Below are 23117 nucleotides of genomic sequence, written 5' to 3'. Positions count from 1 at the left end.
ATGAAACCAATGAATCCGCTGAGACAGAGGCCTCTTTGGTTGGCAGGGATTATCTTTATTATGTGCATGATGCTTTCTTAGAACTACAGATGAATATATTTCTTCTTCTTGTAATATTCTTATCAAAAAACAGCAAAACTTAATCATTCAATTACATCCTAAGATCCTCCAAGCAGTCTTTCTTCAACATGAATCGTCACACTGACAGCTGACCATGCTGACAACCCATCAGCCAGTCGATCATCCTTCATGTCATTTAGTGAGCTGTCACAACACAACACCTTCAGGGAGCGGCCCCCCCACCCCCACCCCCACCTAGTCCCTCCATCCTTTCATGGCTTCTCTCTCGCTTGCTGTCCTGTCTTGTCCTCTCTCCAATTCACATGTATGTACAAATGTAAAAGTGAGAAGTACAGACTAGATCTGTCCTGAATGGCGAGTGTGTCGATCCCAGCTCCTGCAGTCACATGCCGAAGTGTCCTTGGGCAAGACCCTGAACCCCAAACTGCTCCTTCTGTAGTTCAGCGATGTGTGAATGTGTATGAATGAGGTCAACACTGATGGTCCCTTACTATAGCAGCCTCTACCATCAGTGAATGGGTGAGTGTGACGAGTTACTAAATGAGCTTTCTTCTCCTCTCTCTCTCTGAAGGCCAAAGTCGACACACCTCCAGTAACAGCTATCGGAGCAAAGGCAGCTCCCGTCATGGCCAACAAAGCAGCCCAGCCCCCGCTTACAGGCATAGGTACAGTGTAATCTTTACACACACACACACACACACACACACACACACACACACACACACACACACACACACACACACATAGTGAGACACCCACTACGCCCATGTCTCACCAGCTGCTTTCCACTCTGCATGTGTGATGTAACTCTGTGTGTGATGTGTTGAGTAAACTGAGATTAATCTGCAGATAATTCCACAGTGGAGAGCGTAGAGAGGGGGTTTGTTTCGAAGCTGCAGATCAGACTGAGTGGGCTGAGTAACAAGGAGTCAGTTATTTCATTTAGAGTTAAGTTTCTCGGGTAATTGGCAGGGGAGGCCTGTAGTGAGTCACTCTGCGACTAAAATGACAACTTTTACAACTGACTAATGAAATTCATTCTCAGTAATGGTGCAAAAAGAAGTAGTATGGATTCCTTTGAACACCCAAGTATAGCTTAAGTAAAATTCATCCTACTTTGCTGTTTTCTGTAGTTCTCTTTAGAAGGACACTACCAGTCAAAAGTTCAGAAACACCTTCTCATTCAAGGGTTTGTATTCATTCTTATGATTGTAAACACTGTAGATTAATACTGAAGTCATCCAAACTATGAAAGAACATATATGGAATTATTGAATGAAGAAAAAAGTGTTAAACAAAGCAGAATCTGTTTTATATTTTACATTCTGTAAAGTAGCCCCCTTTTTCCTTCATGATGAAGATGTCTTCAGTATTAATCTACAATGTTGAAAATACTTAAAATAAATAAAAAAACATTGAATGAGAAGGTGGGTCCAAACTTTTGACTAGTAGTGTAAATATGAATACATTTTCCAAAAAGTGAAAATAAAAACTTCCAGCTTCAGCTACAAATAACTCCTAAACATGAGTAGTTGCTGTTGTTATAACATGCTGTCATTGCTCATATTCAATTACATGTGTTATCACAGGTCACTTGCATATGCCTAAAACAGCTGTAATGTCACATTGCGTTAGAAACTGGAACGAGGACCCACCTGCAGACAGTGAAGATTAGAGTTGAATAAAAAGAGGTACAAACCAAAACACTGAGGGAACACAGGAGAAGACGCAATGATCCAACAAAGAAAAGAGAACACAGAGAATTGAATTACACACATGGCAATCAGACACAGGTGAAGCTAATCAGGGAAACACACAAGGGCAGGAAGTAAAACTAAACCAGGAAACACAAGTGAAAATACACACACACAAGGAATACAACACAAGACATGGGCTGTTTCTGAAACGGCCTGCTACATACTACTTACTAATGTAGTATGCAGTAGGTATTGCCTACTACATACATGCAGTAGGTATTGCCTACTACATACTGTGTTTGAATTTAGTATGTAGTATGACTGTTCTGTTGGATCTGTCATGCAGCATGCTGAGCCAGACGTTGCTGGATTTCCGGTTTTGGAAAGCGGAAGTAAACAACGGCGAAGCCGATAAATAAAATGCTTCTTTAGCATCCATTTATGATTTAAAAAGTTAGGAAATAGTTTATATGTAATTTGATAACTTTCACAGCACCCAAAAATGGATTCCCCCCGTCAAAAAATGAGGAAAAAGAAAAAGCAGAACGAGCGCTGTGCATTATGGGAAACAGTACGTGAGGCAGACTGGTCCGATGCATACTGAGATATTTTCCCGTATCAGTAGACAGTTTTGGCATACTGCAGATTTTGCTCTTGTTCACATACTACTTACTACATACTGAATTTTGGACATATCAGTACGTACTGCTAGTATAGTAGGAGGTTTCGGAAACAGCCATGGATCACAAATAACATGAGGAAGGCAGAGGCTATTTTCAAAACTCTTACTATACTAGCAGTATTACTGATTTTGTTTTAAATTCAGTGTGTAGTATGTCAGGGGTTCCCAAAGTGTGGGTCGGGACCCTCTGGAGGTCGCGAGACACAAATGGGGGGTTGTGAGATATCTTCCAGAATGTTTTTTTTTTTTTCAAAGTTATCTAAAAACAGTACATTTTAACCATTATAGTAAATAATATAGACAAAAATAGTAGCTAACCTTGAAATAAAACCTTGAAAATAGAAAATGTAATGAGTTTTCTGCCTTTCTTTGTTTCCAGATGACTCCTAAGTTTAGAGTTAGTGAACAGTTCATTATCAAAAGCATCAGTAGCAGCAGGTTCATTCATAACAGCACAGGAGACACAGACACATGCTCATATAGGTAGGGTCATTTTCTGCAGACCAGCTAAATGAAGACACATTAAATCATTTTGAGGGACAGTGGGGGTCGCGAGTCCTTGGTACCTATATTTTGGGGGTCCCAGGCTGAAAAGTTTGGGAACCCCTGTAGTATGTGAAAAAGAATCTGCAGTATGACAAAACTACCCGGATGTCGTACTGATTCAGGAACATGTCTCGGTCTGCAGCGGACCAGTCTCCCTCACGTACTGTTTCCCACAATGCACAGCGCTAACGTTCTCCTTTTTTCTGTATATAACAAGAGCACTTTGTTTTTATGTGCTGTGAAAATGATTAAATTCCATATAAAGCACTTCTTAACTCTTTAAATCATAAGTGATGCTAAAGAAGCAGTTTCTCTATCAGCTGGGTCGTTGTTTACTTCCGCTTTCTGAAACCAAAAATCCAGCAATGCCTGACCCAGCATCCTGCAGAACAGTCAGACTACAGACTACCTTCAAACTCAGTATGCAGTACGTACTGCATACTGCATTCATAAGTAGTATGTAGCAGGCGGTTTTGAAAACAGCCATAGGGTCAATTTATATCTAATACAACTAATACACAATACAAACAGGGAGGAAACAAGACCTGAAACACAACAAGGTAAATCTAGAAAATCAAACAGGAAATCAAAGACAGATTACAAAACAAGGAAAACACAAACTAACCAAAAGCAACTCATGACAGTCATCATAATATTATCTCACATTATCAAAAGAGCACATTGATATCAAATGTAATCCCGGAGTGAATACAAAGTCTATTTTTGGGGCCCTTCAGTGAAATGAGTCATGTAGCTGATCAGTCGTCTTGTCTGCAGATGTCAGTAAATAGTTATCCTGTCATGGATGACTTAGCGATGGTAACAGGTCTCAAATCTACCTGTCTGATGTTAGCTTTAGCTGTTCGCTTTACAAGAGGAGCAATGAGCACTCCACACCAAAAGATTTCAGCATGAGATTAAATATGTGCAATGGCAGATGCCTCCTAATATTAGCTCTGCACGGATCCTGACTCCTCTTGTCTTCTGAATCCCTCTGTCTTGTCATTCCCTCTTCTTGTTCCTGTCATCCTCTCTCTCTCTCCCTCGCTCCGCTTTTGAATCCAGGCTCAAAGGCAGCTCCGAGACCAGGAGGGATTGGCAGTGCAGCAGCAGGTCAGCCCGGCATGGAGGGAGATGGCATGTTGTCCAAGATCCTGCCGGGAGCAGCCGCTGAGCAGGCCGGCAAACTGGGAGACGGTAGAACAAACACATCAGTTCCAACATTTATATCAGATGTTATATAATGAAACACTGTGGTCGTGTTGGAACGTTATCAACACTTTCTGTTGATGAGAATCAAAGATTTTTAAAGTAGTGACTTTACTTTAACTGATGACTAAATGAGAATACCAAGGGTAAACCTCAAGCAGCACTGACTGACAGCTAGAAACAGACAAAATGAAAACAAAGAATGCAAAAGATGAATTATGAAGAGTTCATTTCCAAAAACAGATGTCTCTGTTTTTATACAGTCCCCTCCAAAAGTATTGGAACAGTGAGGCCAATTCTCTTATTTTTGCTGTAGACTGGAAACATTTGGGTTTGACACCAAAAGATGAACATGAGACAAGAGATCAACATTTCAGCTTTTATTTTCAGGTATTTACATCTGGATCTGATACACAACTTAGAAGATAGCATTGTTTATAAAGGAACACCACATTTTTAGGTGTGCAAAACTATTGGAACAGCAAAGGATTTGCAACAAAATATTAAGTCTTAATGTATTTTTAAGTGTATCTGTTCCAATAGTTTTGCACACCTAAAAATGTGCTGTTCCTTTATAAACAATGCTATCTTCTAAGTTGTGTATCAGATCCAGATGTAAATACCGGGAAGTAAAAGCTGAAATGTTGATCTCTTGTCTCATGTTCATCTTTTGGTGTCAAACCCAAATGTTTCCAGTCTACAGCTAAAATAAGGGAATTGGCCTCACTGTTCCAATACTGTTGGAGGGGACTGTCCATTTTCAAATAACACATTTCTTTTTAATATAGATTTTTAATAAAGTTACATTGTTAAGATACCTCTGATTAGTAATGTCATTTTGACTTAGCCAAAGCCACCCAACATCAATTGATTGATAATACCTAAAGCTAGTCTAGCGGGTTGTATTGGTAATTCAGATATTAAAATATGAAATTAACATTTAAAACAAAAATAATTTTAATAAAAAAATGTTTTTTAATGAAATTAATATTTCAAATCATTTTCTTCGTATAAATCAATGGGGCACCACCCAGAGTCAAAATCTGGGGATCAATCACAGTGATCAATTATGAAAATTGAACACTAATGATTGACCAAATAAAAATCAGTCTTGTACATTTTAAATCTGAAGTCATGAATTCTTTACCACATTGGCCCACCCTGCTCTGAAATGAATATACAGACAGAATCCTTTATAATGTATGAAGTTTAATTTAAATAGAATGATAAATAGATTATGATTATGGCAGATAATGAACATAGATGAATAACAGACAAACAGACCAATATACCTTTAAGCAAGGATAGCTAGTAGTACACTACTATATGATTTGGTGATAGCGATTTGGTTTAGTTGTTTAAAGCAGAATTTTAGACACTCATTTAAATCTCTGATTTGGAAATATAGTATATAATATGGGACTTTCAGAATGAAGCCTAAATCAACTTCGACCACAGAAATTCAGGAACAGTCTTACTGTCATCCAGAACCGTCAGCGAGTCTCCGATGGGTCCAGAGGAGTTTGCTCCAGTTTCTCGGCGTGACGATGGCGCCGTGAAGAGGAGGTTTGAATCGGCTGGCCCAGAGTACCCGTCTTGGTTCTGTTGCGTGGTCACGTGGTTTTGTCCACAGACTGCTGCTCCAGATGTGGGAGTGATGACTCGTGGTCAAAAAAATTAAAAGAAGTCTTGTAGACTAAGAATAATGTCTTTATCAAAAAGACAAGCTTTGCTTTGCTTTGCTGTGCGTGGCTTTAGTGTAAAAGATTGGAAATAATAAAAACGTTCTTAAAACAAAAAATAGACTTTAGTCGAATAAAAGATAAACTTAAAGAAGTTACTTTGGTTACAGTAAAATTATTAACACTGAGTTTGGTTTCACAGCGGAAAAAGGTTTCTAGAAAATTAGAATTACCACGAGGGACAAAAGAGAAATTAAGGAGAGGCCTGAAATTTAGGTTCCCTCCTCCTTTGGATTTCAACTTTAAACAGCCTCTGAATAAAGGATCTGTATTATAATTACTGCGCAAACTTCTCTGGAATATAAACATATCACTACAGCTATCACCAATGCATATTCCTCGATTAAAGCAAGTCATGGATTTAAAAGATAAGTGAAAGTAAGCACAATTCTTCATAATCAAACAATTCAAAGTAATCTATGACACAGGGAAAATACATCGTACCTTAAATGTCAAAGATGAGTTCTCATTAATGATGATTGTTATCTTAGGATGCAGATTTCAGAACTTGTGAGAAGTTAAAATAACTTAACAGAACTTATCACACAGGGTTTACACAATACAACATCTACCACGTCTTCTCCTCTAGATGGCGGTGTTGACCACATGGAAGAAAACACAATTAAAACATGTTTCATAACTTTGTCATTATACATCATAGAACTCTGGGGATTTCAATATTCTTATCAAAGACTCAACATGAAAGTTTTTATCTTAGCTTCAGAATTATAAAATCATGTGTTAATATACATTTTGGAAATGTCTAAAACTTGTCCCTTAGAGTGTGATCTGGGAAGAAAGGTATTAAAAACTTGATTTAGATGGACAGATAAGGGTCTGTGTGTGTGTGTGAGGGTCTCTGAGTATGCATCTATGTCTGGGTGCATCTATGTCTGGGTGCATCTATGTCTGGGTGCATCTATGTCTGGGTGCATCTATGTCTGGGTGCATCTATGTCTGGGTGCATCTATGTCTGGGTGCATCTATGTCTGGGTGCATCTATGTCTGGGTGCATCTATGTCTGGGTGCATCTATGTCTGGGTGCATCTATGTCTGGGTGCATCTATGTCTGGGTGCATCTTTCTGTTACAAACAGTTTAAAAGACATAACCCAGCAAACCAACATTGTTAAATATTCATTGCATTACATTTTATATCGTCCTTTCTCCTGGCGATGTCCATAAGTCCTTTTCTGATGAAGTAAGCATTTAATTGCACACATCTGGAAAAAGTTAAACACCAGGAGAAAGGGGATCTGGACAGGAAGGCAGCTCTTCCTGTCATCATTTATGGTTCAGAGTGTTAAAAGGGGGTAAGATAGGTCTGTTTTTTGGGATGACCTGGTCTCTGGTCACCTCAAAAGGAAGGAGTTTTTAATCCTTCATTTTGATAAAAGTTTTTCCTGGTATTTTGAAAAACTCCCAGGCGCTGACCTCGCTAATAGAAAAAAAAAATTTTTTGAAACATTTTGTAAATTTATAAAAACGGAGACATCTGTTTTTGCAAATGAACTCTTCTTGAATGATACCAGACAACTATGGGGAGATATGAGAGATGGGACTAAAGAAACCACAAATGACAACAAAGACTGAAAACGACTCCAAGGATACACACATCCTGAAAATGAACATGCTCTCAAGGTACTGTTGAGATGTTTGACAAAAAAGGACGTCAGCACAGGTCAGACAAAGAGAAGTCCATAGATGTAAAGGTTTATAGAGATTTCTTGCACAAGCTCAAACCCTGTTAAATTCTGATGTTAAACAGGACTTCTTAATACAGGCTTAATGGGGTCTACTTGGCTTGTGGACACTTGAGGTACTGCAGTTCCAGCAGAGGTTACAGCTTGGTTCTCACTTCTTCTCACATGACACCCTTTAACCTCTCTTTCTCGCTCTGTTTTCTCCAGCTATAACCGGTTTTGGCAAGAAGTTCACCTCTTTCTTCTGAGGTGTTAAAATTGAGGTACGTATTTTCTTCCATTCTTCCAATTATTCATACCAAAAGATGCATTTCCACCAAGAGTTCTGGGTCTTTTAGCCCCCAGAACTACTTTCCCCTGAACTAAAAGGTTCCTGTGCCCCCATTGTTGTCTGTGTTTCAACCGCGGGCTGAAGTCCCGGGTAGATTGTGCAAATCAGGCCAGTGACGTATAGAGGAAATAAAAAGATTATGCACTACACCACCAGACCAGTAGAGGGCAGTAAAACAAAGAGGAATGCCATTCATCACAGATGACACCATAGAAGCAGACGGACAGACAGATATCATTATGAGCAACACAACAGTTAGCCTGTTAGCATGAAGAGACTCAGCTGGTGCTGTTTTAGATGGTGCTATATTTCATCACAGATGGATTCACTGAATCAACACGTGAGAGGAGATAAGCGCGAGTAGCAAAGACGTTTCAACACGGCTTTAAAATCCTTTTGAACTCAAAAAGCCGTGATCGCAGAGATCGACCGGTGTTTTGGTTTAAACAGCGACCCTGTTAACTGGAGACTTTCAGCCGGATGCATCCCTCATAAACGTCTTTAGACGATCATTAAATATCTGATGAGGATATTTTGAAATCTTAATAAAAACTAAACTAGTTTGCATTCCCAGGAACTCCCTCTGTGTTTCAACAGCTGTGTAAACTCCACAAACACTGACACGTTCAGCTGAAGGTCTCCAGTTTACAGGGTCACTTTTAAAACCGGAACACCGGGAGAGACGCATTCACGGTGGGCTGAGAGAAGACTACTGTTACAAGCTGCTAAATCAAGAGAATCACAGCTTCTTCTTTTGAAAAGTACACACACATACAAAAAAGATAGAACAAATAAAAACTAATGACAGAAAGAGAAATCAAGTGAATCACAGATGTGTGTGATGTTATTGTGGACGGAGGGAGGAATAAAAACACTGCGGTTAATCTACCAATCAGACACGTTCAGGATTGCAGGCCCTGCCCCGCGAAAGTCCCAGGAGCTTTCCAGGGGGGGAAGTTAACTACCTCTGAACTACATTTAGACCCTGGGTCCACCGGTCGAAACGCACCTAGTTCAGGGGTAAAGTTCCTCCGGTCGAAAAACGTCTAAAGAGTCATGAGACGGACCATTTACAATAAAAGCAGCTGAGTAACAGAGTAGAGAACTGGTGATTTATTCTCGAGGTGAGGTTCTTGAAATCAGAGCGGCTCCTCTTAAGCTGTTTGAGAACACTTCATTATTCAGCTTAACACAGTTTTCTGTGTTTGCCCTCAGCTGCTGATGATGGTCGTTATTTTCCTTCACACAGATCTTTTATGCATTGATCTGCTGAATAAAGGTGAAGAGATTATTCTTCTGCTAAAGACTGAATCAATTCTATTCTTCAACACAACTCTACTTCTGATATATGAAATAGAACTCTGAGATTCTGCCTGTGCAAAGTCTACTGGGATGTGCTGCAGAATGGTGTGTGTTGACTCTTGCGGGCAGCAGAGAGCGAGCAGCTTAGAGCGGTTTACTCAGAACAGACCGAGTGTTCCTACAGCAGTGTATCTTTCGGCTCTTCACATTTCTCCATTTTGTACCTCCTCGTCTCCTCTCTCCTGCGTCCTGCTGCTGTGAGCTGGAAATCGATCTCGGTATAACATCTAGACGGATGTCTCAATTCCTAGGTTGTGAAATGCTTAAGAAGAGAGGAGTGAGGAGGCTCCCCAGAGGAGAGTTAGGATGCACAGGTGGACCTCTGACTATCAGAAGCTTTAGACACGGCTGAAGAAAATGTGTTTCTTTAGTACACAGATGTGACACTCTGCCAGGATGTGAGTTAAAAGTAAATAAGTTGTGATGAACAAAGGTCTGCTGATCTGATGTAGATCATATAAGAGAGAGTGCATGTTAATAACAGAACAATGTCTGATAGCGTATCAGTGCATCATATTTAAATACTTCACATTTTAATCTGGGAAGCACAGACTGTCTCATTTAGTAACCTATTATTGCCAAGACTCCTCTCTCCTTGCCTCCTATTCTTGCCTCCTTGCTTGTCTCTGAGATTGGGGGATCAGATTTGAGGAGAGGAATCAAGGACGTACAATCAGAGGAAGGAAAAGGGGCTTATATCTTGGTGTGTGTTATCTTCTCAGGCTGTGTTGTTGTATTTTGGGTTTCTCTACGTGTGCAGAGTGAAAATTGAACACTAACAATGACAATCTGTTGTCTGATGTGACGCACTGTCTGCTCCAAACAGGCAGTGTGTTTGCAGTTTATCACTGCCACATACACACTGCTGTGATGTGCTGCTGCAGTGTCTCTGACACATGTGGGTCCTGCTGTACCCACAACACCACCAGACCACCACCAGAGCCGGGGTCTGTTGATTTGGATGTGACCGCTTTGAGGTTCACTTTACTCGAGATAAGACCTTTTAATTAGTGGTCGACTGATATCAGTTTCTGTATGGCTGCTGTCGATAATTAGAGAGCAGGTCAGCTGATGGACGATATTTATAACGCCAATATCATGTTGTTGCTTTTGAATTTGATAATAAACAACAATTTAATAACAACATCCATTATTCCACACACATGACAGACTTATATTCATGATTATCTGAACCAGTGACATGTTTCAGATGGATCTTTAATTATTCAATGGAATAGAAAAATGCATTGGGTCATGCTAAGATATCAGAACATGACTGATATTATGTCAGAAGCAATATGAGACTGAATTTTTCTATACATCATTACTGTAATGGTCATTTTGGTTCCTTTGTGTTCAACTGCTTGAGGCGCCCCACATCCTGCTTCCTCACCAAGATACCAGGTCCTTTTGTGTTTTAAATCGTGATGTCTAGACCTCTTAAACCTCCTGCCTGGATACAAAACCCTGTCCCTGTGCAGATACCTGCAGCAGACAAAGGGCCCGATCTACTAAAGGTTTGCGTGTATAAAAACACGTGCAAACTTGATAGCGCGCGCAAAGCTGACGTACTAACCGGGAGCACCGAGGATTGCGTCTGTCAAATGAGCAAAATAGCACTCGCAAATCATTTAGCGTGTTTGCCTTCATGAATATGCAGAATACATGTAGATCATCAGAACGCGCAAAATACTGGGAGGAGGAGATGCAAATGTAATCATTTAGCACACGCAATGTGATTTATCAAACCTGAAGCAGATAGCGCGCGCTGTATTTGCATCTATATTTAGCACGTTTGAAAGGCAGGTGCAAACTGGCACAGCGTTACACACACATGGCTGTGGTCACTGTAAAGCTCATCATAACATCGCTTTACAACATGCCCGCAACACGCGGGGCTTACAAGCATTACTACATTTTTTAGTCAATCAAACCAAGAGAACAAAATAATAATAATAAAACAACACAAATTCAAAGCAGTTCAGCACCACGGATAGCGACCGCATCATTCTGACACCCACCTTAACTTTTTCATATAATGAGAGCACAGCAGGTCACTGTATCAACAGATATAAAGTTTAGTAAAATTGGCACAGCGGCCCACATGTTCACATACAAACAAAAAATCAACATGAAGTACTCGGCCTACTCACCACTGTTTGGACGAGCCTTAAGCTCTGCGGACTTGTCCACGATGCACTGTATGTCCATTTTCTTTGATCTGTCATTCTCAATAGATAACATGACATGTCCACTCAGTCTATTCTGTCCCATCGTGCTCATCAAGGGGTTTTTAGTTAGTTTTAACTTGGAGAATGAGCGCTCACTGAGCTGTGCCAGGCAGCTCTGTGTAACTCCTCATCTCGTGCTTGCAGCAGTGTGTTGGGGTGAATTGACTCAAACATGTTCACATTTCCATTTAAGCTGGTGAATCTTTGGGACAGTTGCTGGATGATGATATCAGGCATTGAAAACGTTCACCCGAAAGTTGCTCCCTGGGACAGTGAGGCGACTGTCTTCATCCAAGTGACGCCTAACTCTTCTAGAGCAAGAGTGGCAGACTAAGCCTCATCAAATCGCTCTCTAAACTCCATCAAAACACTGATTGTGTTTTGGAGTAGAGTAGATGCGTTTATTTCATCGGCAGATCTTCTGATTTTTCTCACATCATTCACCTTTTCACAGATGGCCTCCCAAATCGTGTTTCTAACGCTGAGATGTCTCTGCTGGAGTTCACCGATGTGTTTATTTCCCTCCTCCACTAAAACCTCCAACTCCATGTCTTCAAACTTCATTTATCGCTTAAGACCACTCTGCTCTCTCAAACTCTCCATGGTGACAGCCGATAGCACACGCAAAATCCTCGTAAAATAGGGCGGTCCACATCACTTTTGCACTCGTTATCATTTGCGCACGCAGTCTTAGTAGATCACCCGCAACACGCCCAGAAATAACACGTTCAAAATTATTATTTGCACACGCAAATTAGCGCTCGTTATTTGGGATCTTAGTAGATCAGGCCCAAAGGGTGTGACATATACCTTAGGGGGCGTTCCTCAGGTATAAATGTTTAGGTCTCCCCATGCTCGGGGTCTTTCTTCATTCTGACCGCTCGTGTGTTGATTGAGATTTTCTTTGCAAAGAAAATAAAACCTTGTCGGCCGGCAGAAGTCTCTATTTCATTCTTCACCAGTAGCAGGAAAAACTTCCCCAACATGACAGTATTTATACACTGCCTGTCCAAAAATAAAGTCGCCACCTGGATTTAACAAAGCAAATAGTTAAGAGCCTTCCACTGGATGATTACTGCAGTGATGAAGATGTTTCAGGTAATAACTTATTCAACCAAGCTGATGATTCAGATTCAGATTCAGATTCAGAGAACCTTATTAATCCAAGAGGGCAATTTGGTTGGCTGTGTACCAGCTTGATTTATTAATTGTTTTGTATTTCTTTTTATCATTTATTATTTTAATGTCCCTAATTTATCCTTTTACATTTTCTATTGTCTTCGATGTGATGTCGTACTTCTTCTTAAAACCTATTTATTTCATTATTTTTTGAAAAATCTTTAACAGTGATTTATTGGTCTACTGTCTCACCACTTTATTTTGTTTAATTCTTTTGAATCTTTTGCGTTGTATTTTGTTTTTACATTGTTAGAATCTCTACCCTCCTCTCTGTCTGTTAAAGGATTATTCTGTCCTCCAAGTCCTGCCACGCTTTGTTTGTCAAAGGACTTTGTAAACATTTTATTTTAAAGGTGCTATATAAATAAAGTTATTAAAAATGTTAAATCAATCAGATAAAGAAACTTGTTGCAATGATGCACAAAGTTAGCTGCGATGTGACAACCAAAGCGTAGAAGGGAATAACTTCCACACAGAGGGCAGAAACCTCAAGAGGAACCAGACTCATTGCTTGACAGCCATCTGCTAAAGCCTTAGACCAATAAACAGAGAGAATGAATATGTGTGGCTATGCTGTGTGTTATATTGTTGGTCCTGAGCATTGAAAGGACCTGCAGCCTGTTGCACCAGCTGTGCATAAGTTGTGTCCTAAGTTAGAGTGTGAAGTCCTCACTAAACCAAACGTTGAAACTAGTTGGTTTGTAACTTAAGTTGTGTCGTTGTTTGGTTTCACCACAGAGACATAAGGTTCATCTTAACTAGTAGACCGAAACATCCAAACTAACCAAAACATTGTCCCAGATATGACGTTTACACTTCCAGCAGCCAATCAGAGGAAAGCACCAATTTTGATGCATTATTATCTTTCGTGCCTAATCTTCTCTGAACTGACCAACGGCTGAAACAAACTTGTGTTACTGTCACAGAACAACAACAATACATGAACTATCTTTTTACAAAAACAGCTGTTGTATTTTTCTCCATGATGAGTCTCATAGTGGGGGCAAATATTTTACTCTTTAAGCCCTGAAACCTGCTGCGGACACACCAACACACAGGTTACTCAGTCACCTGACACACAGAGTGTAATGTTAACATCAAAAGAACAGATAGATTATAATAATGAAGAAGACTAAAGTTGACTATCATGGACCCCTCAGTTCCAGCAGGAACAGTTTGCTTGCTGGACAGTGTTGTATGCAGGGGTGTAGTGCTAGTGTTAGTAGTTAGTGTGTCATCTTATAGTGATCTAAAAAGTCTGCATGAATCTCAACCGGATTATGCAAACAACAAGTCATCTATTTTCTCACTTTGAAGAAAAAAGTCCTGGAAAAAAAGCTCCATTCAGGTGTGCTCCGTCAGCACTATGATTGTATGAGACACCCAGAAGACAAATTTGAAATAGTAGTTACTTTTATTGAAAAAATTGCAGTTAATGTCTTCTCTGTATTTTTTTCACTTTGCAAAGTCGTTCCGCAGGCCGGATTCGAACCTCTGGCGCGCCGGTTTTGGCCCACGGGCCGCATGTTTGAGACCCCTGCAGCCTGTTGCACCAGCTGTGCGTAAACTCAAACGTAGCCTAGTTTGAGCGTAACTTCTCATTTAGGATGGAGTTTACACTCTACTAACTTTTTGGGCGTTGTACCAGTTGAGGCAGTTCCAACGTCAGCCTAAGTTACAACTTAATTCTTACACTTAGCTCCTATAAGGTGTAAAGTCCTCCATAGAGTATATCTGCTGCAATGGTGTGTCGTTTTGAAATGTGGGATGAATTGGAGGATGAGGAGATACACAGGGTTCTCCCAGCTAGATTATGTCTGCAACGTGATATCCAAGAGAGAGATTACATATGATGACTAAGATTTGCGCTTCTGAGTATTAACATATGTTGTAGTTGATCATTTTACCATTCAAAGTCCCTGTTATTATAGACACTGCAGATTAAGGATTTAGGCTGTAGTTAACACTTCACTTTAGTCTGATTCAGATGTTGGTCAGTTCCGAGAAGATTGGGCATAAAAAATAACACATATAATCCCTGCATCAAAATTGGTGCTTTCCTCTGATTGGCTGCTGGAAGTTTCAACGACATATCTGTGACAATGTTTTGGTTAGTTTAGATGTTACGGCCTACTAGTTAAGATGAACCTTAAGTCTCTGTGGTGCAACCAAACTATGACACAACTTAAAGGCCCTGTGAGGAGTTTTGAACTGGCTGATAAACAGACTGAAAATGATACTGATGCCTTTTTATGACCTTCAATAGCAAACAAGACCATCAGCAGCAACACTGACACCTTCTCTGTTGTCATTTTTAATGGCTGAAACTGCCCTGAGGGGGTAGGTGTCAGACCAGATGATGGACATCTCGCTTCAGACACAGCCTTTATTTGACTGTATTCATGGAAATTAATCACATTCCCTGATAAAGTTGACTGTTAAAAGACAACAGGATGAGGTTTTTGTTGAAAACACTACTTTTGCATGTATAGGACAAGAGCTAAGAGGTATCACTTTGTCCATAAGGGAGCGCCAGAATCGATACAAAACCAAAGTTCCTCACAGCAGCTTTAAGTTACAAACTAACTAGTTTCAACGTTTGGTTTAGTGAGGACTTTACACCCTAACTTAGGACCCAACTTATGCACAGCTGGTACAACAGGCTGCTGGTCTAAAGCCTTAATCTACGGTGTCTATAATAACAGTGACATCCAGTGGTAAAATGATCAACTACAACATTAATACTCAGGATTGCAAATCTTGGTCATCATGTTTTTACAAAGGATGTAATCTCTTGTGAATAACACATCACCAACGTAATCTAGCTAGGAGAACCCTCTATATCTCCTCATCCTCCTGATCATCCCACCTTTCAAAACAACACTCCATGCAAACCCAAACTCTACAGAGGACTTTACACCTACTAGGAGCCAAGTATAAGAATTAAGTTGTAACTTAGGCTTATGTTGGAACTGCCTCAGCTGGTGCAACGCACAAAACATTAGTAGAGAGTAAACTCCATCCTAAATGAGAAATGATGTTCAAACTAGGCTACGTTTGAACTTACGCACAGCTGGTGCAACAGGCTGCTGACCCTTCCTCTTTGATTAAGGACTCATGTAACATGAATTCAAAAAGAGCACAGTGTTAACAGACTGACTGTATCCCTCCCTGTGTTTTCAGGACTACATAAATGTGAAATGACAAAGTGACGAGGCCTTGTACCAGAAAAACCTGTGAAGACACCTCTGCTATTGTTTTACTAAGAGAGAGAGAGAGGGAGGAGAGAGAGAGAGAATGGGGAACAGAGAGGAGAGCTGAGCATACTGGTGAGTGCTTCGATAACACTGGGACACTTGGAGGGTCATGTGGGAACATTTAGATAGTTTTTGGGGCTTTTTGTCTTTATTCTGATTGACATCAACTCTGCTGGTAAAGAGAATCAATCCTACACCCAGTGTGGCGAGGACTGTAGCGTCTGTACAGAGGGCACCTGCTCCACCAACTGAGCTAAACTGGTCCCGGGTTTTAGGGAACTTTTGATGGTGTAACAGTCAGCAGGTTTTTATTTCACTGGCTGCTTTCTCACAATCACACCTTCAAGCCTGAGCAGAAGTTAAATGAATATCAAGTTGCTTCTGTTGACTCTCTTAAATATGATAATTAGAGCATTTAATGTTACCCCATAAATGCTATTAAAAGATGTGCAGTACCAGGAGCACTGTCAAATCTCATAACACCATACAGTTAGTCACGTATTGAATATGCAAACAGTCTGCTAATGGTATCTATTTAACTTACTGTGATAAACATCATATCAGGTGCACTTGTGAACATTTGAGTACATAGTTTTAAATCTTTAGATTGAGGGGAAAAGACTTCTGATCTGAAATGCTTCCTCTTACAGCCAACCAGGACTGGAATCCATCTGATACTTCATGTCTCATGGCTGAGCACACACTGACAGAGAGACCACACAGATCTCTCTGGCAGGCCAGACAGTAAGTAACTCATCTCTTCTTGATGTGTTCACCTGTTGTTTTTGACTCGCGAACCAACACGGCACCCATTTGTTTTTCCGCCCGCTCGAGCCCGTGGAAGAGGAACGTCATGATGTCAGATTTACGTGACCAGTGCAAACTTTCCCTCACAACAACAACGATGGCGGAAGATGGCAGCTTGTCTCCTCGGCCGACCACTGCTTTGCCTTGGAATCCATTAGTCTGTTTTATTTTTTCACTGCAGGACGACGGAGGAAACACGTTTGGTTTGTGTGTTTGATCACGGCAACCCCGCCTCTTACCCCTGATGTAAGCGGTTCGCGGTTCTTCACAGTTGAAACACAAAAAACTGGTTCTCAATTGAGCGCCGGCTCCGAACCAGCCCTGAAACTGCCTCGGCTGAAATGGGGTAAAGTTGAACCAGCTCCGAACCAGCCAGGAACTACAACCAGGTTCACTAAGTCCAAAAGGGATACAATTGAATAACCCAGAACTTAAAGCTGGGGTTGGTAGTCTCGGAAAACTAGCATGAATTTGAATGTAGCATTTCCTCATGACTCCATCTAACCCCTCCCCTCCTCCCTCGGAGCTCCTCCAAAACGACCCCCCCCCCCCCCGTGTGCTGTTAGTACTCACAACTGTCATGCTAGCATTATCCAGTTGTCCTGGTGACACGATATCAGGAGAAAAGTTATAACACATATATAATACTGTAACAACTCTACTGTTTGTTAAACCTGTTCAGTGTAGATGTTCTCAATTCCTACAGTGTTGACAGTCAGTGAAGGCATCAGGAGAGGTGTAGAGTGTGTGAGCTGGAGAGAGGAGAGACAAGAGGAGAAGTTCTTCATTCATTCAAACATTGATTGTTGTTTTGTTGGTTGGCGTGATCACGGCCGACAGTGACCGGTTATTAAAACTCAACTTGTTCACGAATCGGCTCGTCATCCCTACAGCGTCCAGACGGACGCTACAGTACATCTACATTTTCTGTAGGACTTACTAAATGTCATTAATTCTTCTGCTTGTCAGAGCCCCCGTGGTGAGAGCTTTTTAGACTCTGATCCGGACTACAGTCCTGAGCAAAGCACCTCATCTGGTCAGAGGGGACAGGCCCGAGGTCGAGCGAGAGGGGCAGTCAGTAGAGTCAGGGGAAGCAGAGGCAGGAGACGGGGACTCAGAGTGCAAGCCAGGGAAATGTACGCGCAGGAGGCGGGCAGAACGGGAGGAAGGGATTTGAATGGTTTAAAATTTTAGGACCCAAAAACGGTGATTGGTTGATGTTTTCCCAGGTTTACTCCGTCTGTAGATAGCAGCTTTTCTTACCTCTTTTTTAGGAACACATTATGTATTGATTACCATCAGGACATAAAGATCATTTTAACCAGTATAACAAAAAGTGGATCTAAATCTGATTACCAACCCCAGCTTTAACATGTCAGGGAAACATTCAGTCAGATTCAGAAACATACTCTAATGATGCACAAAGTTAGCTGTAATGTGACAACCAAAGCAAGGAAGTAAACAGGGATGAATTCAACATGCTAAAAACTCATCATAATAACTGTTTTAGACTCACAGTTATGCACTGAAATGATGTTTTAACATTGTTTGAGTGCAGGGCATTTTTGTAAATGTAAACATAAGTTTAGTTTTAAGACACCTCCAGAGGAAAACTTACAGAAAACATTCATGTAACACTTTCAAGACAAAGCTCTGAGCACAAAATCACAGTTTTAATTGAGTTATCATTTTGCCTTCTGGACATTTGTACATGTGTAATCCTCCAGCTCCATATGATTGTACCTTCTCCTCACAGAGCTGAACTGAATTTCTTCCTCCAGCGTAGCCTGAAGCCAGTGTAGTCTCTGCAGCTGTTACTGCAGCTCGCTCCTGAAAATCACTGCTATTGTTTCTTATATATTTAAAGGGTGCAGCTATGTCAGCCAGGAAGAAGTCTGCACAAAGCTTTGTTATTCCAGAAGCATGAGTAATTAATGAACTGCTTTTGAATAACAATATATAGGGAACTGACTCCAAAGAGACCAGCTCGCAGGCAGTCCTGTCTCTTGGCGTATGTAAGATGCTGAAGTAATACCGAACAGAAGTCAATGTGAGAGAGAGAGACATCTCCTCGAGCCTGATTTAGGTTTATTTGTCTCTTTTTGGAAGATAAAACACACACAGGTATATTTTAGGGTTCATTTATCTCACCTCAATAACAACATCACAGATGATCAAATTTAAACTGAAGTGTTAGGCACATGTGAAAACCTCAAGACCCAAATATAAACTAGTCACAAGTATAACTTAGAGAGAAACACATTTTAGTGCCTCTGAAAATGATATGATGCAAAACCAGAAATAAAGCAGAGGCTGTGCAATCCAGCACTGAAATTACGTTTGTCAGAAGACATTTTAATGAAATATGTTCTAAATATAGACGTTGAATCAGTGACTACAAATAGATTTTGAATAGACTTCAGCTTGTAAACCACTTTTGTACATTTTATAAACATTGATTCGAATGAAAAATGTTGCAGGAAATCCAAAAATTAGATCAACACAAGTTTATCTGGTTAGTTTTAGGAAAATAAGATAAGATCAGATATTACTTTATTGATCCCCCGGGGGGGAAATTCAGTTGTTACAGCAACCCAGACAGAAGTACAATCAAGAAGAAGTTTCAATAACTAAAAAATAAGTAAAAAAAATAAATAAAAATACTAGCTAGAATACAATTTAGATATATACAATGTTACAAATGGAATTTAAATTAAATAGAAGTAATTACAGGCAGTATTAAACAAAAAAATCAGTAGTGACAGGTTGACATGGTGTGATTATGGTTCGTAATGACAAATTTAGCAATAAATAAAAGTAATATGGGTATGTAATATCAATCAATCAATCAATCAATCAATTAATCTTTATTAGTATAGCGCCAAATCACAACAAACGTTATCTCAAGACTCTAGACCACTCTATGTCAAATTATGAACAGAGACCCAACACCAAGACAGGATAAGACTCAGTCTGACCTCACCTTAATCCACCATGAGCATTTCACCTCACAGTATTTAGCTAGTTACAGCAGAGAGGACAAACTTCCTTTAACAGGCAGAAACCTCAGGCAGAACCATACTCATGTTAGACAGCCATCTGCCTCGACCGAGTTGGGTCTGGAAAGACAGATAGAGGGGAGTAAGAGAGAGAGGTGATAGTGATGAGACGAGTAGAAGCTGTTGCCGCTGGAGTCCAGCACGTCCGTATCAGCTGGAGTCCAGATCGTCCGCAGCAGGAGGACGTCTACGGCAGCTCAGAGGAATCTACAAGACAATGGAGCTCAGGGACTCCAGAAAGGTCTATGGTTAGTAACTTTAATGGGACAGGCAGAGTTAAAGTAAGTGATGAGGGGGTTGGGGGGAAGGGGATGAGCTAGGATCCCAGTGTGTCAGTGTGCCAGTTCCCCCGGCAGTCTAGGCCTATAGCAGTATGACAAAAGCTGGTCCAAGCCTGATCCAGCTCTAACTATAAGCTTTATCAAAAAGGAAAGTTTGAAGCCTACTCTTAAAGTAGAGAGGGTGTCTGCCTCCCGGACCCTGACTGGTAGATGATTCCAAAGGAGAGGGGCCTGATGACTGAAGGTTCTACCTCCCATACTACTTTTAGAGATTTTAGGTATAACTAGCAAGCCTGCATGTTGGGAGCGTAGAGTTCTACAGGGGTAATAGGTCACTATGAGCTCTTTAAGATACGAGGGTGCCTGATTTTTAAGAGCTTTGTAGGTTAAAAGAAGGATTTTAAATTCTATTCTACATTTTATTGGGAGTCAGTGTAGAGAAGCTAACACTGGAGAAATGTGCTCCCTCTTCCTAGTTTTAGTCAGTACTCGAGCTGCAGCGTTTTGAACTAGCTGAAGAGTCTTTAGAGACTTATTGGGGCAGCCTGATAAGAGGGAGTTACAGTAATCTAACCTGGAGGTAACAAATGCATGGACTAGTTTTTCTGCGTCGCTCTGAGATAGGAAGTGTCTAATTTTAGAAATATTGCGCAAGTGAAAATAGGCTGACCTTGAGTTGTAGTTAGAATAATAATGTAATATAACATAATATAATAATAATATGGCAAGATAATTATATAATACAGTATATTAAGATAAGATAAGATAAGATATACTTTATTTGTCCCCCGTTGGGGGAAATTCTTTTGTTACAGCAGCTTACAACACGGGACAGGGGAATACAACAATGTACTAACATAGTTAAAAAATATAATAACAATAATAATAGCAATGACAAGGGTAAAATAAAATAAAAACAAGATAAAAATAAAATAAAATAAAATAGAATAAAATAAAATAAAGTAAAAATAAAATAAAATATGGCAACTATTACAGATATATTCACACTATGTACACTTCTATCTGATAAATAGATAAGGTAAGTTATTGCACGAAAAAAATGTCACCAGGTTATTTAAAAACAAACATACACAGTATGAAGAACAGTGTGATTCAGATGGATACAGTAGTTATTTGTGAATGTGCCAAGTCACATAGTAACTTCCATGTAGTGGAATGAAAGATGAGAACAGATGATTAACGGGACACAGCAGTGCTGCTGTTAAACAGTCTGATTGCAGATGGGATGAAGGACCTGCGTTATAATGCCAGCAGCAGTCAAAAGAGAGAGTTTGGGATGAGATGATGGAGTGTGACAGACAGAGCAGGGATGGTATGGATCTGTTCATTGGGGGGGGGGGGGGGGGGGGGGGGCACAAAGGAGCGCCTGAAGCGTTCAGTCTTGCACCGTGGTGGAATGATGCGCTGACTGAACCAGCTCCCCATCAGCCACAGCTCATCATGGAGAGGGTGAGAGGGGTTGTCCAGGATGGCTCGCAGTTTGTCCATCAACCTCCTCTCAGCCATTGACTCCAGACTGTCCAGTTCTAGGCCAACCACAGAGCGGACCTTCTTTACCAGCTTGTTGAGCTTGCTGGCCTCACCCGTCTTGATACCTCCACCCCAACACGCCACAGCAAAATGTTGAGGCTTACAATAAAAAGTTGGGTGTGGATTTAGCCTAATGGTTAAATGTGCACTCATGTACCGGGTGGCTCGGGTTCGATTCCAGCCTGCGGCCCCTGCCCCATTCATTCCCTCTCTCTCCTGGTTTCCTACCCTATCCACTGTCCTCTCATCTATAAATAAAGGTATCATTCTAAATAAATAAATATAACTTAACTTAATAATAAACATATATATTTACCACATGAAAATGGCAAACTAAATAAATCCCTCCATGTGGAATATGAATTTGCATCAGCTCATAAAACAGATTCCTCAGTCTAAATGAGTTCTGTATGATTGAAGTGTTCATGTTGAGCTCAGTCTGTGTGATGTGGACCTGATAAAGTGTAGACGTGGTTTGTGAGCTGGAGACTAAAAACTGAAGCAGTGATCAGAGAATCTGTCAAACGCTGTTTCTTTAAGAAATACATGAAAAGAGGCCGTTTTGGTCCTGGTGCTGAGCCACCGAGGGATTAGCAGGCCTTGATGTTGTGGTACATTTCAGTGTTCAGAGTGCTGCATACAGTCTGTGCCATGACAGATAGCGTGAGCCTGTGTTACTGTCGAGCCGGGCGCTGATTAACTGCCTCATGTGACTGCTGCAAACACGATTCTCTCCCTCCTCCCACATTTCACTCCCACCGTCACACATCACAGTTTCTGTCTTCCCCCCTCGCTCTCTCATGTGTCTCTGTCTTCTCTCACCCTCTCACTCTTCTCTCTGTTGAAATAACACATCCTAATTAGCTTTCTCTCCTTGTCTTCACTTGTCCCTGCTGCTGCTGTTGAAAGGAGCATCCTCATTTTTCTCTCCTCGCTCAGAGCAGTTTCCACTTTCAGATTCAAATAATGTCCCAATTCCTGAACTCTGATCTCTTCCTGCTTGTCCTGTGCCTCATTCCTCTCTCGCTCGTGATTTTTAGTAGATGATACTGTCACAGCAACACAACCCTGGCACAATCGTGGTCTAGGGCAGGGGTTCCCAAACTTTTCAGCCTGCAAGTATGGGTGCCAAAGACCCACGACCCCCACTGTCCCTCAAAGTGATTTAAAGGTGACATATCATGCAAAATGGACTTTTTAATGGTTCTCTACCTGAAATATGTTTCCCTGGCATGTCTACAAACCCCCCGAGAATTAAAAAAATCCATTCTGCCCCTGTTCTGATTTCTCCACCTTTCTGTAAATGTGTGTGAAACGAGCCGTTTCAGACTTCAGTGTTTTTGTTACGTAACAACAATATCCGGTCTGTCACGGAGTCAGAGCTAGGAGCTTGTTCAGCC

General features: G+C 40.8%; 1 protein-coding gene across 1 annotated transcript in view; it reads left to right on the top strand.

Annotated features, from left to right (window-relative positions):
• bsna (bassoon presynaptic cytomatrix protein a) overlaps positions 1-23117 on the top strand; it is a 226481-nt gene that overhangs the window by 192538 nt on the left and 10826 nt on the right. The window contains exons 14-18 of the mRNA XM_034696727.1: positions 653-746; positions 4072-4203; positions 7867-7922; positions 15946-16091; positions 16670-16763. Of these exons, the coding sequence (XP_034552618.1) occupies positions 653-746; positions 4072-4203; positions 7867-7907 (267 nt within the window). The 3' untranslated portion in view covers positions 7908-7922; positions 15946-16091; positions 16670-16763. The remainder of the gene's footprint in view (positions 1-652; positions 747-4071; positions 4204-7866; positions 7923-15945; positions 16092-16669; positions 16764-23117) is intronic.

Source organism: Notolabrus celidotus, chromosome 11, assembly GCF_009762535.1.
Source record: "Notolabrus celidotus isolate fNotCel1 chromosome 11, fNotCel1.pri, whole genome shotgun sequence".
NCBI lineage: Eukaryota > Metazoa > Chordata > Actinopteri > Labriformes > Labridae > Notolabrus > Notolabrus celidotus.
The sequence above is the reverse complement of the archived record's forward strand: the minus strand, read 5'-3'. Positions and strand labels throughout refer to the sequence as shown.